Source organism: Balaenoptera ricei, chromosome 8 (genome assembly GCF_028023285.1).
Source record: "Balaenoptera ricei isolate mBalRic1 chromosome 8, mBalRic1.hap2, whole genome shotgun sequence".
Classification (NCBI taxonomy): domain Eukaryota; kingdom Metazoa; phylum Chordata; class Mammalia; order Artiodactyla; family Balaenopteridae; genus Balaenoptera; species Balaenoptera ricei.
In genome coordinates this window covers 46,376,428-46,396,644 of record NC_082646.1, presented here as the reverse complement: position 1 = coordinate 46,396,644, position 20,217 = coordinate 46,376,428, and the positions used below count along the sequence as shown (strand labels likewise).

The following is a 20,217-nucleotide window of genomic DNA, read 5'->3' as shown; positions in this document are numbered from 1 at the left end:
GTTCATATTTTTTATATTTTATATTAAATTATAATCTGAAATAAAGGAATTATACTATTAGTGGTTTCTCTGGCAACAAAGAAGATGGAGATGGGTTTCTTTACTGGAGAGTAGACACCAGATTTAGGTCATAAGCCAAAGCGTCCTGGTCTGAGAAATGTGAGCAGGAGTTCCTTGGGATCTTCCAGCCTCAGGCCTCAGGTCAAGTACATCAACTGACTGAGGGGATGAAAGCTTATTCAGAAAAATGCTGGTCTTCCTGCTTAATAGGATGCCGTCAAAAGTTTGATATCTGCACTCTCACACCCCCAGCTTTGATTTCTCTCACAGAATTTAAGATTATACTACTAGCACAGTCACTTCAGTCATTTTAGAATCTTCATATGAAAACCAAAATAAAATTGAGTTCAAATGGTTACTTTTTAAAGTAAACATTACATACTGAGAACAGAAGGTCTACTTTGTTTACTGACCCTGCAAACAAGGTGTCTACGGGCTGTAAATGTGATGCATACATATATTTTTTAGCAACAATGAATGTGGTAAAAATATGTTACATTTGCCTGGTACTTACTTTCTTAGAGAAACAGTGTTATCTATTTTGAACTCATAGGATGAGGGATATGTTTAATTATTTCTGTCTTCATTTTACAAATAAGTTAACTGAGGTTTCCAGAATCAAGTAATTACCCAACGTTTTGTAGCTGGTGTGTGGCAGAATCAGAGAACTAGGGTTAAAATTCAGATTTCTGGCCCCCAGTCCACAAAACAATGATGTCACTCTTTGAAATCAAATGTAAAGGTGCTCTATTCTTTTTTCCACACAGCTATCTTATTTTTTAAGAAAATAGAACGATGGAGACCTGAATTTACATAGCTTGTGAATCAGGTTGTGTTTAATAGTATTACAAAAAGTTTCATGATTTTGCCAGAAGATTCCCGTGGTAAATACAAAACACCACTATGACAATTACAAAGTATGCCAAAAGGCTGCAATGATGGGGAATAATAATTAATAGGAGATTTAAATAATGCTATTAATATACTTAACAAAAATGAAGCTCTGGACTCAACAGCTAGAGGGATATATATCCTTAAGCACAAATGAAATATGTACTCAAACAATAACAACTTACATGCCTGGAGCACTTGTTCAGTGCTATATTTATAAATATTATTCCATTTAATCCTCCTAACAATCAAGGAGTGTTATCTTTTCTCTGCCCTTCCTGGTATACAGGTGAAGAAACAAGAGGCCTAACAAGTTTGAGTAACATTCCCTTGGTCATACTGCTAGTAAGTGAAAGAACCAGGGCTTGAAATAAGATCTTTCTTTAACTTCAAGATCAGTGTTTATAACTCCAAGCCATATGACCGTCCTAATGAAGGGTGTCCTTTTCAGCAGCAGCAGACACTAGTGTTGCGAATGGAGCTTCTGTTGACTAATTCTGGCAGAGAATGGAGTGAAATCACACAACCAGCTGACATTGAACAATTGTTTGTGTGATGCCAACACCGCATGGAAGAGTTGTAAAGGATTTTCTCTAAGTTCTATTGTCTCAGAGCACAGACCACATCCAGCATTTTCTTCTTTCACTCTAGGCAGCTGCAGACCACAGATGGCTTCCTAGCATAGGCAATCATTATAAACCTATTAGACTATTTTATGATCTCACAGGATTTTGACCATGTCTGCATTTCCCCCTTTTTCAATACAGATGTGCTTTTTTGTATTGACAGATAAGCTTTAAAATCTTTCAAAAGGAAGTTAAGTAAAGATTGTCGCCATAATTCACCCTTCCTAAACAACCAATGAATTTTTGCTGTTGTTACTCTGCTGGGCATGGTGATGTCTTGGCAATATTATGCATTTTCCCAGCTTTTATAAGTATGCACATATATTTCAGGATGGAGGCCTAGAAGAACAATTTTGTTTGCAAGCTGGGATGCAGAAGAATTTGGTCTTCTTGGTTCCACTGAGTGGGCAGAGGTTAGTTGATAATTTGATATAACATGCATTTTCATAATAATAAAGCAGTTAGTATTTAATTCACAAGAATGTAAGAATAACTGGTCAATCCAGCCAGAAAATATTCAAACTTTTTTCCAGAAAGTCTGAAGCGACATATTCTTGTTCAAAAATCAACGATAAAAATTTTTTCGTCACTTGAGAACTAAGTTTTGTTTGAAATTTTAAAGCAACTTAATGTCAATTGTGGAAATAATTTAATCTTCGTTGTCTGGGAGTGTGATAGTAGCTAAGTAAATTCACTAGAAACTGGACATCATAATAAGATATAATGTTTTAATTTTTTCAAATTAACTCCTAAAGCTAATCACATTTAAATACTCCTTGAGCTTGTACTGTCTTCCTCATATCGTAATGACCTACTCTAAATCATGCTAAAAGTGAAGTGGAATGCCCCACCACAGAATATTTACTAGGCTCCTTGGAAAGTAATTTTACCCGCATGCATTGTTGGCTTTGTGTAATAGAAGTGTTACTTGTAAACATATGCAAAATTAACATTCCATTAACTTCTAGTCACGCTATAAATATTTAGTTGGCTCCTATTATCTGGGAATTACGAGAAGCCCTGTAAACTTCAATTTTCTCTGGGGTAGAAAAAAAAGTAGTGCTCCTATAGACAAAGATTTATGCTGGCATCAAGAAGAGCCTAAATATTTTGAGGTTGATTTGCCTCTTTCATTTTATTTTCATTACCTAGAGCTGCATGTTTTTTCACTTTATTTCTCACAGTCAGGACACTTAGAAAATTGCTTGTTTTGGAGATTCATAATCCACTTATATCAAAAAAATCCTGCTATACTTTGTCAGTGTTTTAAAGCTGAGGAAAAAAGTTTTAAAGTTTTGACCAGTAGATGGTGTCATAACACAGGAGAACTTAATTTAAGGAATTAAACCATAGTGTGGTTAAGAAATCAACCCCTGGGCTTCCCTGGTGGCACAGTGGTTAAGAATCCTCCTGCCAATACAAGGGACATGGGTTCGATCCCGGGTCCAAGAAGATCCCACATGCCGCGGAGCAACGAAGCCCATGAACCACAACTACTAAGCCCACGTGCCACAATTACTGAATCTTGCGCCCCTAGATCCCGCGCACCGCAACGAAGAGCAGCTCGCCGCAACTAGAGAAAGCCCGCGCACAAAAGCCCGCACACAGCAACTACCCAATAAAAAAAAAGAAATCAACTCCTTTCCCACTCACTGTATTATGAATGTGGATAGTCTCATCTCAAATTTTAGTCTTACAAATGTTTTGCTTGTTATTTCTTACCAATGACCTTTATTGAAATTCTTTCAAACATATGCTTGAAAATCTTGTATGTCAGATTTGGGGTGAACATGGGCCAACTTAATTCAGAAACCTCCATACAGTAAATGTAGATGTGCATTTTTTTAGGAAGTGGTTATGGCTATTTGTTTGTTTATTTATTTATTTATTTAATATTATAGGAGAATTCCAGACTTCTTCAAGTGCGTGGTGTGGCCTATATTAATGCTGATTCTTCTATAGAAGGTGAATATTATTGGTTTCATAGGAAAATATATGATCTTGGTAGTAACAGCAGTTTAGTTCGTAAATTATGCACTAACTAGGAATGCAAATCCATGAACAGGTGGTGAGGGAATTTGCTGCTGGTTTGTCATACTCATGGCAGCTGTGAGCTCTAGGGTGCTGATTTGGGCTCTCAGAACAACACTCTATGATTTGTTTGTTTCATCTGGCAGATTACCTTATCTATGGTAGGAATTCAGTGAATATCTGTTAAATGAATAAGTCAGTTATGGAACTAAAGATTTCTATGATTTTAGAATGGGGTAGCTAAAAGGTATGATTTAACTACTGTCATCATAATATCATGCACACAAATTTTGAAAACAAATGCTGATTTCCCAGATTTCATCTTTCACCAAGAATTTTTTCTTCTTAAATATTTTTTTCTTCAATTCAGCAAATATTTACTAAGCACCTCTCTGTGCAGTGTACTTTCCAGGATTTCAAAGGAATTAGGGTTTAGTAAAGAATAGTTTAGTACTCAAAAGTTGAAGACTCAGTATAGATGATAAAATAAATCAGTCTAGGATTCTAATATATGCAGGTACTCTCAGAAGGATATTATCGGGCTGATCTTGGAGTTCAGAAGAGAGAATGATAGCAACGTCAGGAAAGGCTTGAGAAATGAGATAGGCATCGAAGACAGGCCTTTTAGAATGGATTTGCTTTGATAAACAGAGATTCAAACTAAGGGACAATCTCAAGTCCATTTTCAAGAAACTGAAACAGTCCATTGTCACTCACTATACTGTAGCCCCGCACGAATCTTTCTGTCCCTTGACCACGTGCAACTTCTCAGCCGTTGCAACTGTTGTTCTCTGTACTCAGATTGCTGTTCGACACACCATCTGTTTAATTCTTATTCTTACAGTCTCCCCAGGAATGTTATTTTTTTCTGGGAAACCATCTTTGTAGCATTCATCACTGCTGTTATTAAGTAATTATTTGTTTTATAAACCCTCTCCCTTCCTAGACTATATTTTTCTTCCAGGAACAGGCAGGATCATACTTCTTCATTCCTGGATTCTTAATGTCTTATTAAATAAATGGTGTTTGCATGGGTGCAACAAATGAATGAATAAATGAATGAAGGGTGGACTTATAGAATATTTTCTTTAGTTTATTAGTAAATCTGCCATGTCAAAAATAGTTGGAGCATTGTATATTGATGGAGGCGCATTGGCATTTACATTTTCTTCTTTGTCCACATATCTGAGCTGCACTGTCCCCTAAGTTAGTTCATGCATTTCAGTTATCTTTTCTTCCTTCCTCTAACTTTCCTTAGTTAGTGGCTCAGGGCTTGGCCTTATTCCCGGCACTGCTACTTTCTATTATAGTTATGTGACCTCAGGTTGTTACTTTCTCACCTCTCAATAGAGTTACTAAGAGCACATATCTCAAAGGCTCTTGTAAGGGCAAAAGAAGTTAATATTTGCAAAACTCCCAGACTTGTGCCTTGCACAGGGTAAATGTTCAAAAATGTTAGCTTGGATTATTATTATCTGTATTTATTTATTTACTGGCCGTGCCACACGGCTTGTGGGATCTTAGTTCCCCAACCAGGGACTGAACCCAGGGCCCCCGGCAGTGAGAACACAGAGTCCTAACCACTGGACCACCAGGGAATTCCTCATTACCCTTATTTAAACACACACATGAAGATGAAACACCTTTGCCACACAGAATAAGTATACCAAACATATATTCTTCAAAAGTAGAATAATGTTCTCTCTATTGCTAGTTTTGTTTGTTTTTTTTCTTTAAGACTTGATTTTAATGCATTTTTTTAATCTTTGATTTTGCTGTTTACGTCATTCCCTGGTTTAAAATGCTGCATTGTCTCCCCAGCATTTTCAGGATCAAGAGCAATTAACACACTCATTACTCTGTGATTGAAACACAGCTTGTCTCACTTTGTTTTATATTTAAAATTTTATTAACTGTTCATTTTTCAAATAATAAAATAAGTCATCTATTAGCTTTCTAATGTTAAAATGCAAAATTTGCAAAGAAAACAATTCCTACTGAAACCATTCTCAAATAACCCTCTCTTCATAGGAACTACTGTCCTCAGTTTGAGGTGTTTCCATCATGTTGACATTCATATATAGAATTTAGCTCACACAAAGTACCAACCAATGTTTAAATATAAACATTTATTTAACACAATATTCCTGTGAGGTAAGTACTTTTATTATCTCTCTTGTATAGAACATTTACTTGGGTGGAGTAGGAGGTGAATATTTGGAGAGGTGACCTGAGGTTGTTTCATGTGTGGCACCAAGGGTCATGGTGAGGATGAATTTTATTGAGTGATGAGTTGGAGAGTTTTGATCAGACTTAGGTTTTATTTATTTATTTATTTTTGGCCACGTGTCTTGCAGGATCTTATTTCCCCGACCAGGGATCAAACCCATGCCCTCTGCATGGAAACACAGAGTCCTAACCACTGGACCGCCAGGGAATTCCCCAGACTTAGGTTATAAAGGGATCATTCTGGCTAAGGAGTTAGGAATGGTCTTTGAATGGAAGAATAAAATAAAGAAATGAAATAGAAAACAAACTATCTTCTTGTCTTTCAGGAAACTACACTCTGAGAGTTGATTGTACCCCACTTATGTACAGCTTGGTATACAACCTAACAAAGGAGGTAAAAATAATTACATGGAATTTTAAGTTCTACAAATGATGTTTTCTTGAGGTGGCATTATTATGTTAAACATCTGTGTTGTTTTATAACTTTTGCCCATTTCTCCCACACCAATCTGAGGCAGTCTATGGAGAGCATTGCGTCTACCATCTCCATTTGAAAACGAGAAAACTGAGCCCAAAAAGCATTAGCCCCTAGAGTCACACAACTTGTTCAAGTAGCTGAACCAGGACTTGGTCCTGCGGTTTAACTCCTTAATTTTAAAACTGGTTTTTACTCTTTAATATAATGATACCGATTAATTTAGGACTCTGGAAGAGTTGACATTTCTAACCGATTGAGAAAGAGAATGTATAAAAAACCAGGTGCTGACTCCTGGGACAGAGACTGGGTAAGACCATGTACCCAATTCCTGATTTCCTGCTGTGGGCTTCAGTCCACTGAGCTAAAGTTATCTTAATTCTAACAGTAGCACAACATACTGAACCTGGCGGAGAGGTGGTGCCTAAATTTCTAGAGGACCAATAGGCAACTCTTCATTTTAATTCTCCTGCCCCATAAAGCCACCATTCCTAAAGTTAGTCATAAGGAATGTTTTGCATGGCAGATTTTTGCTGTTACTGCTAATTACCTGATTTGAACTGGAAAGGATAAAAAGACTTGCTTATTTAACAGAATTACCAATTGAAATGTAATTACCAGGAAAGACAATTATTTCCCTCAGATAGGGATTTTAAATAGATCCTAAACGTATTGTTAAGCTTTGGTTTCCCAAGCATGGAATTTAATTTATTAACATCTCCAGTAGGAATAGAAAAGTTTAATTTGGCACTAATCTATTCATATTGTTACTTAAGAGCTCTGTCAGGTGCCTGCAGTTTTACAATTCCCATGAAGTGTATACAAAATTAAATATCTGAAACATTGTGTCTCAGAGAATTCCCACCATTTACGTAATTTGAGGTCAATGCTAAGGAAGCTTGGCAGTTATATTTGTTTACCAGGTAGATTGGAGGCACCCTGTGACAAATGCAAAAACACTACTTTCTAGGTCAAGTTTGAAATTGTATGATGCTTGACAGTTTTGGATTTTTTAAATTCTGTTTTTGTTTGGGGAAGGTGATTCGTGGTATTTCAAATTTTAGTGATAAACTGTGACTTTAGTAATATATTTCTAAATACATTACTTCAAATTCATATTACTTAAAATAAATGGAGTGGTACTGTCCATTATATCAAAATTTTGTGTAAATTTGTAAGCTTGAGTGAAATTATTTTGTTGCTTTATGTATTGATATTTTATGACTTAAGATGCTGACATAACTTCTTTCTCCCCAAGTTTATATAAATTTATCGGTGTTCCCATCAACCTTTGCACATCCGTCTATTATAGCACCTAGCACATGAATTCCACATTTTTATTTATAGTTCCCACTAGTAGATGGTGTGTAATTTGTATTATTAAACTTTGTATGGCTGACATCTACAAAAAGTCTTCCACAGGATAGGTAGTCTATAAAATTTTTTGAGTTGAACCTGTTAAAAAATAGAGCATAGGACTTTTCTTAAATAAAAAATAAAAACTTTTTATACCATATATTATTCAGTTACAGTTTAGTGAGTATTAGTTACAGTTTAGTGTGCTAAACGTTTTGGCATAACATTTAATGCTCTGAGTTTAGCATTCAATAGTAGGGCGTATTGTACTCCCTTAGAATTCTCATCTGTAAAATTTGAAAATGTATTGAAAGCCCTGTGTTTAACACAATTACAATACTCAACTAATTAAATAAAATATTAGTGCATTTGTTTTGTTATGTATTATTTAATGACAAACTTGTTATGTATTATTTGACAAACTTGTTGGCACAAAGCAATATTTTAAAAAAACCAAAAAACCAAAAAAACAAACCTTCCCTTAACCAGCTTGCTTCTTTTCATTTTTTTTTATAAGTGGAGGAGGAATGTGTTTTTGAGAGTAGCCTCCCTTAATTTGGAAAAATAGACCAAAAAAAAAAAAAAAAAAATCTTACAGTATGACCATTCGTCTGAATACAATGGCTTGGTAATAATTTGGTACAGCTTTCTTTTCCATACACTCCATGTATTTTTTTTATAATAGGTGCATTATAGATAATAACATGAGCATTTTCCCATATTGTCAGAAACTCACTGTTGTAATTCTTAATGACTGCTAATGTATGAATTGCATTCCTTATTTTCCTGAATATAATTTGGCTACTCATTCCCTGGTTAATAGATGTTTAGGTTTTAAAACATCTGATTTATAAGTATTCTCTCTCTCTTTTTTTTTTTTTTTCCCTTTTAACTTGTGTAGCTCCAAAGTCCTGATGAAGGTTTTGAAGGCAAATCCCTTTTTGAGAGCTGGAATGAAAAAAGCCCTTCACCCGAATTCAGTGGCTTGCCCAGGTAAACAAAGAAAACTCTTTACTGAATTTACTGTGGAATTGTGTTGAAAATAAAAGGGTAGTTTCTTTCAACAAATAATAAACATTTAATTTAAAATTCTCTGATATCTGTTAAAGAAAAAGTGATGCTTAGGTTTACAAATAAAATTGTTACCCAAAACCTGGGTTTGCCTCCTGGTGGGTGTCAGCCAAATGGCACAACCAAGCCAAAGAGCGGTAGAAGGAAGGATGTATTACTTGCAGCAAGTAAGGAGAGTACCGGGGATCTTTTCCAAAGCAGTGTCTCCCTGGACAGCAAAATGGGGGAAGTTTCAAGTTAAGGGTACATACATATTCATGAGAGGGTTTGAGCAGAGGAGAATTCAGTATAGAATTGGGGCAAAGTTTCACAGAGTACAAGCTTTAGTTGATTGAGTTCAGAAAGGGTCAACATCATCATTCCTTAGGTTTCAGCTGATCTGGGGGTTGAGTGCTCAAGGGGATCCAAATTCTGCAAAACAGCTCAAAAATGTTCTTCAGGCTAATCTTTACCATTGTAGCAGAACTGCGAGTCTTTACAACTGATTTATTATCTTTGCTATTGTTACCTCTCTTGCCTGATAAGTCATTTGTTCCTAAATTCTCTTGCTGCCTTAAGATCATTAATTACTGAGACCTGTTCAAGGATAAACATTGTGGCCAGGACTTTACCACAAAATTGCTTAGGCCAAAAATGAGTTGTCTTATGTCAAGAAAGCCATGCCTAGTTCTCTTTCTCCAGGGACCCCCCTACCCTATCTGCTTACAAAATATTGCTGTGTGTTTTGAAATTAAATCTGTAGGCCATCAAAATATGGTTCACTTTTGAATAGGTAATATATACACATGGCACCTAAGTCTGTCCTCTCATCACTGTATAAATATTCTTTTTTCTGAGCATTATACAGTTAACAAGTGTTTTGTTAACTGCATAATGTTCTAAGAAGAATATAGGCATCATTTCAGGTTTAGTTGTGTCTTCACAAGCATGGGAAGAGGAATAAATATCTCAGTAGTTTGAGATTAAAGATAACAGTACAAATAATTTAAATTTTTAAGGATGGGAATTAAATCTGAGTTATCTGAAAATTTTCTGATTCTTTTAACTTTATCATGTACAACAAATATAGGTAATAAAAAAAATTAGTGAAGGAAAATATTTTCCAACTTCAATAATCTTTTTCTAAGATTAGCAACATACAATTGTGATATTGTGATTCATAATAAGAAGTGCATATTTGGTCCTCCTGATCTCTTACAGAGCTCCTAAACCCCTGGAATTTTCTAAGTGATGAGAGGGACAAAGGTGCCTTTTTTTATGTTAATGAGGTGACAGGGACCCCACTTAAGGTGGAGGATGGTTGCCAGGAGAACCAACCAAGTGATTTGAGGGTTGGAACTTTCAGTCTGACCCTCAACCTCCCAGGAAGGGAGAGAGCCTGGAGGTTGACTCAGTCACCAGTGTCCAATGACTTAATTGATCATGACTATGGAATGAGGCTTTCAGAAAACCCCAAAAGAGTTGGGTTTGGGGAGCTTCTTGGTTGGTGAACACGTGGAGGTGCTAGAAGAGTCCGGCGAGCCCAGACAGGGCGTGGAAGTTCTGACCCCTTTCCCATACCTCACCCTATGCATCTCTTCCATCTGGCTGTTCTTGAGTCATAACCTTTCATAATAAATTGATGATCTAGTAAGTAAATGTTTCTCTGGGTTCTACGAGCAGCTCTAGCAAACCCAAGGAGGGGCTCGTGGGAACCTCCCATCTACAGTCAGTTGGTCAGGAGCACTGGTGGTGGTTGTGTGTTGGGGGGGACAGTCTCTTGGGACTGAGCCCTTAACGTGTGGGACCTGACCCTATCTCTGGGTGGACAATGTCAGAATTGAGTTGAATTGTAGAATACCCAGCTGATGGCCTGGAGAATCGCTTGTTGTTGGTGTGGGGAACTGCCCCTCCGACAACACACACACAAACAGGTTGGAATTGGATCCAGAAACCCAAAAGAACAATGGTCACCTCTTCCTAAAACATTCTTATGGAAGCAGATATTTTGTGATCAGAATTGACAGTCCCCCCCCCCTTTTTTTTTTGCTGCTTATATCTAAAATATATCCAAGGCAATATATCTAAAAATTATATTTATAGTATTGAGTGGAGATTAGTTTAATTAATTTTGATCTGTACTCAGTGAAGAAGTTACTCAAATAATCCTGTATTTTATCCCTAAAAGGATTAGCAAATTAGGATCTGGTAATGATTTTGAAGTGTTCTTCCAAAGACTTGGAATTGCCTCAGGCAGAGCACGGTACACTAAAGATTGGGTAAGTCTATCAGTAAGTTCTTCATGGTTAGTTATGAATATATTTTAGCTAAACAAATAATTCTGGATCAAAAAAAGTGACTTAAGCACCGTGCTTGTTCCATCTCTGATTCTGTTCAGCAAATTGAAATTCTTTCAGTATTTTAATTGGTTTCTTCTGATATCGATCTGCATGTTTGTAAATAATACGCTTCTACTGCTACTTCTTTCTTTTTCAGTTTTAGGTATTATCCATTTACTTCTTACTAGGAAAGCTAGGCATTCAGTTCTCTTATATCACTTCTTCTCCCAACCCCCAAATGCTTTCCCTCATGGCATTTTTTCAATATATAGTTGTGCTACCCTTGTTGATTAGAAGACATGTTTTTCCTCCGTGTATCCATACTTAACTCACCTCAAACTCTTAGTATATTCAAACACATCAGGTGAACTGGCTGAGTCCATTTCCCCCGCTGGGGCTCTTCTGCTTCTCTGGGTTCTCTGGTTATTCTTTCTGCCTGTGGCACAGCTCTTGGCTGTGAAATTTTCCTTCACTAAGAAATCTGAGAGTATCTTCATTTCACTCGTATTTTGGATTTTCTGTTTCCCAGATTTTTCTTCCTTTTTCTTATTTACTCTCCACGTTTTTGGGAACACATCCTTCAGGCACTTCTTGAAAAGGGTGAATGACAGCTAAACACCTTGCATGTCTGTTATATTACACAAAATTCTTCAATAATTTGACTGGGCACAAAATTTTGCTTGAAAATTCTGTACCCTTAGAATTGTGAACTCATTGCTTCATTGCCTGTTGAGAGATGTTGTTTGTTCCTTGATCTCTTTCTTTTATATTTTATTTATTTATTTATTTGGTTGTACCAGGTCTTAGTTGCAGCATGCATGTGGGATCTAGTTCCCTGACCAGGGATCAAACCCCGGGCCCGCTGCATTGCGAGTGCAGAGTCTTATACACTGCGCCACCAGGGAAGTCCCTTATTCCTTGATCTCTTGCCTCTGTTTTTTTTTTTTTTTAATAAATTTATTTATTTATTTATTTATTTATTTATTTATTTATGATTTTTGGCTGCATTGGGTCTTTGCTGCTGTGCGCGGGCTTTCTCTAGTTGTGGCGAGTGGGGGCTACTCTTCGTTGTGGTGCGCCGGCTTCTCATTGCCATGGCTTCTCTTGTTGCGGAGCATGAGCTCTAGGCACGCAGACTTCAGTAGTTGTGGCTCACGGGCTCTAGAGCGCAGGCTCAGTAGTTGTGCCACATGGGCTTAGTTGCTTCGTGGCATGTGGGATCTTCCCAGACCAGGAATCGAACTTGTGTCCCCTGCATTGGCAGGCAGATTCTTAACCACTGCGCCACCAGGGAAGTCCCGCCTCTGGTTTTTTTTAAAGGAAGATTTTAGTATCTTCTCTTTATGGCTGTGTTGCCCTTGGTGTACATGTGTATCATGCCATTTTTAATATGCTGAGCTGGGAACAAAGTGGACTCTTTGTTCTGGAAACCTATGTATTGTAGTTGGAGGAAATGTTTTTTTCTTTGATTATTCCCTCTTTTCTCTTTCTCAAACCATTATTAATTTGTTTAGCATCTGTAGCATTATTTTCCAATGTCTTTATCTGTTCTTTTGTGTTCTTATCTGTGTCTTTTTCTACATTCTGGGATATTTTTCTCAGCTCTGCCATTCATTCACTCTTTTTCATTGTTTCCCTCCATTCCCCGTAGTACCTCCTTACTGTGGGTTGATTTTATTTTAGTTTGTGTGCTTGGTCTGTATCTTTCAAGTTAAAGCCTTTCTTCAAATGCCTGGCCCTCTTTGGCAACCAACTAACGCTGAGAATCTATAGGTCTTTTGTCTTTTGTCTTTGGGCTAGTTATTCTCCCCAGACAGAAAATCTTTATAATCTCTTACCATTGGGGTTGGTGATGAGAGTAGATGTTAATATTATCTACATTTTACTTATGAGAAAACCACAGCAAAGAAAGTTAATAACTTTTGGGTTAATAACCTCCCAGAGTTGTTTGGTAATAAGCCATGAAGCCTGGATTCACACTCTGGCAGGCTAATTCCAGAGTCCACGCTCAACACATCACTATATAAAGTGTTCTGTTATATCAGTAAAAAAAAAAAAAAAAAAAAAAAGAATAAATAGATAAGCATCTAAACGATGGGCAAAAGGCATAAATCAGCAACTCGGAATTTGAAAAGTTGTTCTCTCTTGCCTTTTGTGTATGTTCTTGTTTTTCTATACCCATCTGAGCATTACTTCTTTACTTAGTGAGATTTTGGATCTACTACTGAAACCCTCACTGTTCACTCTTCACTTGTCAGCACACTGCTTGTCAGAAAGTTATTCATGGAATTTCAGTCATTAAACGATTTGCAGCATTGCCCTATATAATATTGTGTCATGCTTATTTCCTTGCTTCTAATGATTCTCTGTCTTCTTAAATTGTTTTCACCCAAATGCAACATTATCTTGTCTTTACTTCAGAGACATTTCTATTACATCTCCTGTTTTCTTAAAGGCAAGAATGTTAGCTTTTATCCAAGGTAATTTTCATAGTATTGTTTATGTTATATACACATACTTTTTAACTGGTGAAAACCTGGGGTGGGTTTTAATATTATATTAACCCTTTAGTAAGTGGCTTATTGAGGTACTTAAATACTTTCCTTTATTCATTGCTGACAGAAACAGTCTTACTAATATTAACAGTATCTATGATACTATGCATTTTGTATAAGTTATCTCACGAGAGATATATTTTGTTTTTTGGGTTGTTTTTGTAGGCAACAAACAAATTCAGCAGCTATCCACTGTATCACAGTGTCTATGAAACATATGAATTAGTGGAAAAGTTTTATGATCCAGCTTTTAAGTATCACCTTGCTGTGGCCCAGGTTCGAGGAGGAATCGTCTTTGAACTAGCCAATTCCATAGTGCTCCCTTTTGACTGTCGAGATTATGCTGTCGTTTTAAGAAAGTATGCTGATAAAATCTACAATATTTCAATGAAACATCCACAAGAAATGAAAACATACAGTGTGTCATTTGGTATGATACCCTTCCTTTTTCAAAATTCACAGTCTGTATGTTTCTATTAATCTCTAAAATGTAATGATCTACCTTAGGCCCATTTATTATTTATTGCTATTCCATATGATCAAATATTTTATGCATATAAATGTATCTTCCATTTCATTGATGCCTGTCTTGCAATATACAAAATATAAATACCCTGTTAAATACAAAAGAGAACAACCTTCTATCTTGTTCCCTTTGCTTAAACTATAGAACAATGCCATTAGGTCCTCATTTCTATTTCAGAATCACTATTTTCTGCAGTGAAGAATTTTACAGAAATTGCTTCTAACTTCAGTGAGAGACTCCAAGACTTGGACAAAAACAAGTACGTTGTATATATAGAGATATAAGTTATGCATGTAATAGATATAATGAAAAAGAAATACTAGCTGACATCTTTGTTGTTGAAGTATCTTTGGAAAGTTTCTTTCTGCTTTCTTTCTCTTCATTCTAACAGGGCTATACAGGGCTGCCATATCTCTCAAGGAGATATTTTTGACATTCTGAGTGTCATATGTGCTGTTGAGAAATGCTGGTACCTTCTTTACTACCAACTGAGTGGTAGTTACAAAATTTCCACCTTAACATTGAAGGTCCTCCACTGTGTGTCCCCATCTTTTTCCAGTTTTATTTCCTGTTCTTTCAACATCTGTAAATCATACTTCAACCAAGCTCTCCTATTCCCAAAACACACCTTCTTCCTCCCTTTTCTTAATGTCATTACCCACACAAAGAGTTCCTAATCTCCACTTCCACTGGAAAAATTCTCTATATCCAGACTAGCAAATAAGGTAAAGCCATTAGTTTTTTTTCAGATGTTAAGCATTTGGGATTAATTCTTGTAAAATCACAAAAGTAAAACATAATATGAACAAAATTTTAAGACTGGAGAAAAAGAGAATGTTAGGGACAATTTTTTAAAGGTAGAATTTTGAGAGTGAATATCTACTATATATTAAAAATATTGTGACGATACAAATATCAAATCCTTGGAGACTGATGCAAGAATACATAGAAAGACAAAGAGCAGACAGAACAAAAAATAGACCAGTGATATGTAAGAATGTATTTGTTATGCAGGATACATTAAAGTCAAATGAGAAAGAAAGGTATTCAACAATAATATTGTATAAGCTCTTTCAGGAACTGATAAAAAAGTGAATTCAAAATCTCACTTCACATTCTATGCAAAAATAAACAACAGGGATAGAAGAAATTTTTAGTAAAAATTGAAATATCTTGGAAGTGAGATTCCAAGTTTAGAAATAACAATGCAATCAGATTTGAGAATATTAAAATGGTTAATAATATAGAAACTGATACTCCAAATCAAAGATAAAAGACTGGAAAAACTCTTTTCCGGAAAATATGGACAGGGGGGTAATATAGATATAATAAAAATACTTTTTTTTGAAAATTGATAAGAAAATCAAAAGAACAAAGTTGGAAATATTGGCACTAGACAAGAGAAATCATTCAAAAAGAAGATACCACCTGTGCAGAAACAGATAAAAAAATTCAAATTTACTAATATTCAAAAATACAAATGAAAATCATGTAGTATTCAATTTACTAATAATTCAAAAATACAAATGAAAATAATGTCATACTATTTTCATACCAAATGAATAGCAAATTAAAACTTGTTTGTGCACATTGCTACAGGCAGTACACTGAAGCAGATGCTCTCATGTTTTTCTGATAGCATTGTGAATTGCTTTAAACTGTTAAAAAGCATAAATACATATTGTTAAAGTTTCTAGGGCCATGACAGGGTTCTTACACTTTGCCATAGTATTTCTATTTCTTGTTTTTTTCTTCAGGAAAGAGTCTCAAATTTGAGGGAATAAAATGGCTTCTCAGAGAAAGTTACAAATTATAATACCAGATAATTCAAAACAGCCTTAATACCTATGAGGACAGAAATTACTAAACAATCAGATGTCCACCCATTTAAACATTTTGTAAAGATTAACACTGATGGTTATAAAGGAAATATAATAAGATATTTGTAATAAAATGTTAAGCAAACAAAAAGATCATAAAATTGTACACATACAATATTTTATTGAATATAGAGAAAATCTTACAGAAAACCAATTAGTATAATAATCGTGTTATCCTTGGGTGAATAGGAAGATTTTTTTTCTTATACTTTACAATTCTTTCCAAATTTTTTATATGAGTAAAAAAATCAACAATTATAAATAAATTTTAGAGAAATGCCAAACACCATATAGTCTATTAAGCTGATTTTCTATCATTAAATGACGTTTCTTCCTTGTGGAGAACTGCTGTTGGCATGGTATGGTAATCCAGGACACTGAGCTTTCACTTCCTTGAGTATTTCTGTATTTGTCTTACCATCTCTAAATGATAGTTAAGGTACAGTTTGTGTCTCTATATTATGTTTACATATCCTGAAACACCTGGAGCTGTGCTTTGTACATAATATGAGTAAATGCTGGCTAAAGTAAATTAAAGTGGATGTTGAATTTCTCAACCAAAACTTTGAAATGTGAGGAAGAGACACTTCTTGAATCCTGCTTTTCTTAAATCAATCCCTTAACCCATCAAAGGATACAGTGTTGACTCCTTGGTACTTTTATGCTCACATAGTATTCAACCTCAAGACCTACCTCCTCCAGCCCTAGGGAGGCCAGCCTGCTTCTGGTGGAAATAGATCCTGTTTACGTACGTCTGGTGCTGTGAGCATTTACCTCCCAGGGATATTTCAGATTGAACCCTGCTCTGTACAAGGAACATCCAAATGGGGTGTGTGCGTAACCACATGAATTTTTGTGTTTGTAGCAATGCTTTATGAATTTGGTTCGGAAACCTGTAACGTCTTATTGAAATTATGGTTCATTCAATTGCCGCCTTTGTTAGTTTATGTGAACTGCTCACAGGTAAAGTGTATGCCCAGTTTACCTTTATACTATCGTAAAACCTGAGTTCTTGATGCTAAATAAATGAAAGTTGAAAATAGCTCAAATCCAAACTGTGGGGCCTTTAATTAGTCTGTCTTCGTGTTGTCAACATAGTGCAGTTGAAGGAATAGTACTGAGCTACTATTCACTCTAAAACTTTCTAGGTGTGGACCTGGGCAAGTCATTTAGCTACTGAATCGAGTATGTCATCTGTGGAACGGGGCTATTATCCTGCATAACTTGGAGGACTGCTCTGAAGATTAAAAAGAATAAATTTTGTAAACTTTCAGAATAGTAATGGGCACATTGTTTTATTATTAAATCTAAAAAATAACAAAACTAAGATAATTAAATTTTTATATAAAGTAATTTATGATTCCTTATGGTAATGGTTATTTCTCATTAGTTAATTAAATTATGACAGACTTAATAGGTTGAATTTAATAACGTTGTTGCCCTACTCCAGGCTTGCTGGTAAATTTTCAGTTGTATTGAGTCATTTTTATTACAGTAACGCTGTCCCACACACTTTGGAATGTGAGCTCTGTGAAAGCCAAAAGTGTCTGATACATAGCAGGCATTCAAATATTGTTGAAAGGGTGAAATAAGCACCACCCCTTTTGTTCATGATAGGTTTATCTTTAGAAATAATAATAAAAATATTATTAGCTGTCATTTGGTAAATATATATAATTCCCCAGGTACCCTACTAAACATTAATAGACTCTTCCATTTCAATATTGAAATGACTTCTATGAACAGATTATTATGAGACTTAAAATGAAAAAAAGTCTTGCCTATATTTGAATACCTAGGTTTATCAATTAATTATTTCAATATAAATAAAAATTACTATATTTTTTTTCCATGGGCACATTGAACTTTTTCAGTCCTTTTATAAGCCTCAGCAGAGTAGTATTTTGTAGGATTTTTAAAAATGTAACTATGCATGCTACTGTTCTTAATTTGCATGTTATAGGAATTTAAAATATATTAGCTGTGTTTAGTTTTGTTTTGAATTTTTTTTGCTGGGTAGTGCACATATTTTCGTGAAGCTACAACTGTATTCCTTTCCTTTTCTAGCCCAATATTATTAAGAATTATGAATGATCAACTTATGTTTTTGGAACGAGCATTTATTGATCCTTTAGGATTACCAGACAGGCCTTTTTATAGGTAAGGATAAAAATATGACTCTTTATTTTAATATAATTTTTTTCTTATTTTTTGCTCTGTGGGAAAAATATAGTTGATTTCTTGCAAGCATATAAAAAATTCCAAAATATATGTAGTAAATGATAAATATATTACTTATTTATATAATGTAATATGATTACTACAGATCTTTATTTTATTATCTTTTTTGTTTCTGTATATAAAAGAGTATATGTTCATTGCAGGAAATTTAGAAAACCCAGGAAGTCAGAAGTAGAAAATAAAAATCTCCCCAACTCTACTTGTCAGATATAAAACCATGTTTGTCCTTTGGTAATACATAATTTTAGCCCCTCTCATTTTATTTTGAATATATGTGTATTTATGCATATACATAAGGCATAATAAATATATATTTATTTACTCTACCTCTTAATGTTGACATTTAGTTTTCTTCTAATTTTTGACAATCATAATTATTTCTGATAAACACCAACTATCCCCAGCCAGGGGCTGTTACATGCACTGGCTTAGCTCCTTCAGTAAAACATCACCTTCTTCCTAGGTCATGTTGAATGTTATAAAACTGTTTTTAATGATTCTTCATGCTTGACGCTAGGTATTATAACATGACTTCTTTTTTAAATAGGAGAAAAACACAATGATAGGTTTTCTGGTCACAAATGAAACCCTATAATCACAGTTGTGCTACATTTCAGAGGATAGAGTGGTATTTTGAAGTCATCACTTCTTGCAGTGTGCCTTGAGAGTGATCACTTCATCTCCCAGACCTCAGTTTCCTCCTCTTTGAAAGTATAATATCAACTCTGTAGAGTTTATTTTCAAGGATTAGAAAAATGATAGGTAAATAATTTAATGCCAAGCGTGACCCATAGTAGGTGACAAGCTGTTGTTGCTATCGTTGTCATCAGTTTTGTTGCTCTGAGCCACTTTACGTCATCTGTCTAAAGTCAAAATATAATTAATTGCCACATATTTCATAGACTAGTCTTTGGAGATTGAACTTGTAAATTTAGTTGACAAGTGGCAATTAGAATTTTACAATCCATGAATTGTAGAATGTCCCTGTTTTTTCCCTTGTATATATAATTCGAGCAACTGATAGCAAACTATTTTTATCAACAGACATGTCATCTATGCTCCAAGCAGCCACAACAAGTATATGGGGGAGTCATTCCCAGGGATCTTTGATGCTCTGTATGATATTGAAAGCAAGGTGGATCCTTCCAAGGCCTGGGAAGAAGTGAAGAGACACATTTCTATTGCAGCCTTCACTGTGCAGGCTGCAGCAGGGACTCTGAGAGAAGTAGCCTAAGAAGTTTCTTTGGGGAACACATCGAATTAGTATGATGTATCACTCAGAAAGAATCATGTTGGATGTACTGATAAACTGAAAAATAAAGTTGTGTACATATATATACATATATAGATACAGATAGATACATATATCCACCTTGGTATTCTTTTTTCTTCTCCATATAGATCGAATAAGAAAGATGGATGATTTTTATTCTGTAATTATAGAAAGTCATTCTGAAGTTGGACTAAGTGTTGAAATTAAGAAGAGAGTAAAATTTTAATACACTTATGTGGCATTATCAGAGAATCATGTCTAATTCAGCACTTACAAAACTACTCCTGTCACTGTACATGTAGAAAACATCAGTTTATTTGTTGTGTATTTTTAGAATTTTTATAAATAAAATTGTACCATGTATATTTTTCTAGGACTTGATTTTTTCATTCACCTTTGACATTTCATCCATGTATTACTGTGGCTGTAGGTCATTAGATTCCACTGACACAGAGCATTCCCTTGCATGGATATAACACTTACCCTTTAGCATTCAGTCAAGACAGAGAAACCACACAGAAACATAAACAGAGAAAGTTAACGTAAAGAATGATTAATTACAATAGCATTGGAGCAATGAAGTATTGTCTAGTAAAAGGTAAAAAGAAGTTTAAAGACTATAAGAATTACAGGGACTTCCCTGGTGGTCCAGTGGCTAATACTCCGCACTCCCAATGCAGGGGGC

General features: G+C 35.1%; 1 protein-coding gene across 4 annotated transcripts in view; it reads left to right on the top strand.

Moving 5' to 3' along the window:
* LOC132370501 (glutamate carboxypeptidase 2) overlaps positions 1-19,895 on the top strand; it is a 58,537-nt gene extending 38,642 nt beyond the window's left edge. Inside the window, exons 11-19 of one of the 4 annotated variants that reach the window (XM_059930606.1) lie at positions 1,908-1,990; positions 3,479-3,542; positions 6,164-6,231; positions 8,570-8,661; positions 10,907-10,997; positions 13,889-14,042; positions 14,316-14,397; positions 18,086-18,178; positions 19,304-19,895. In XM_059930606.1, coding sequence (XP_059786589.1) covers positions 1,908-1,990; positions 3,479-3,542; positions 6,164-6,231; positions 8,570-8,661; positions 10,907-10,997; positions 13,889-14,042; positions 14,316-14,397; positions 18,086-18,178; positions 19,304-19,493 — 917 coding nt within the window. In that variant the 3' untranslated portion in view covers positions 19,494-19,895. Of the gene's footprint in view, positions 1-1,907; positions 1,991-3,478; positions 3,543-6,163; positions 6,232-8,569; positions 8,662-10,906; positions 10,998-13,777; positions 14,043-14,315; positions 14,398-16,691; positions 16,827-18,085; positions 18,179-19,303 lie in introns of those variants that run through there. The other 3 variants (XM_059930605.1, XM_059930608.1, XM_059930607.1) reach the window with 3 other exon arrangements.
* The last annotated feature ends 322 nt before the right edge of the window (positions 19,896-20,217 follow it).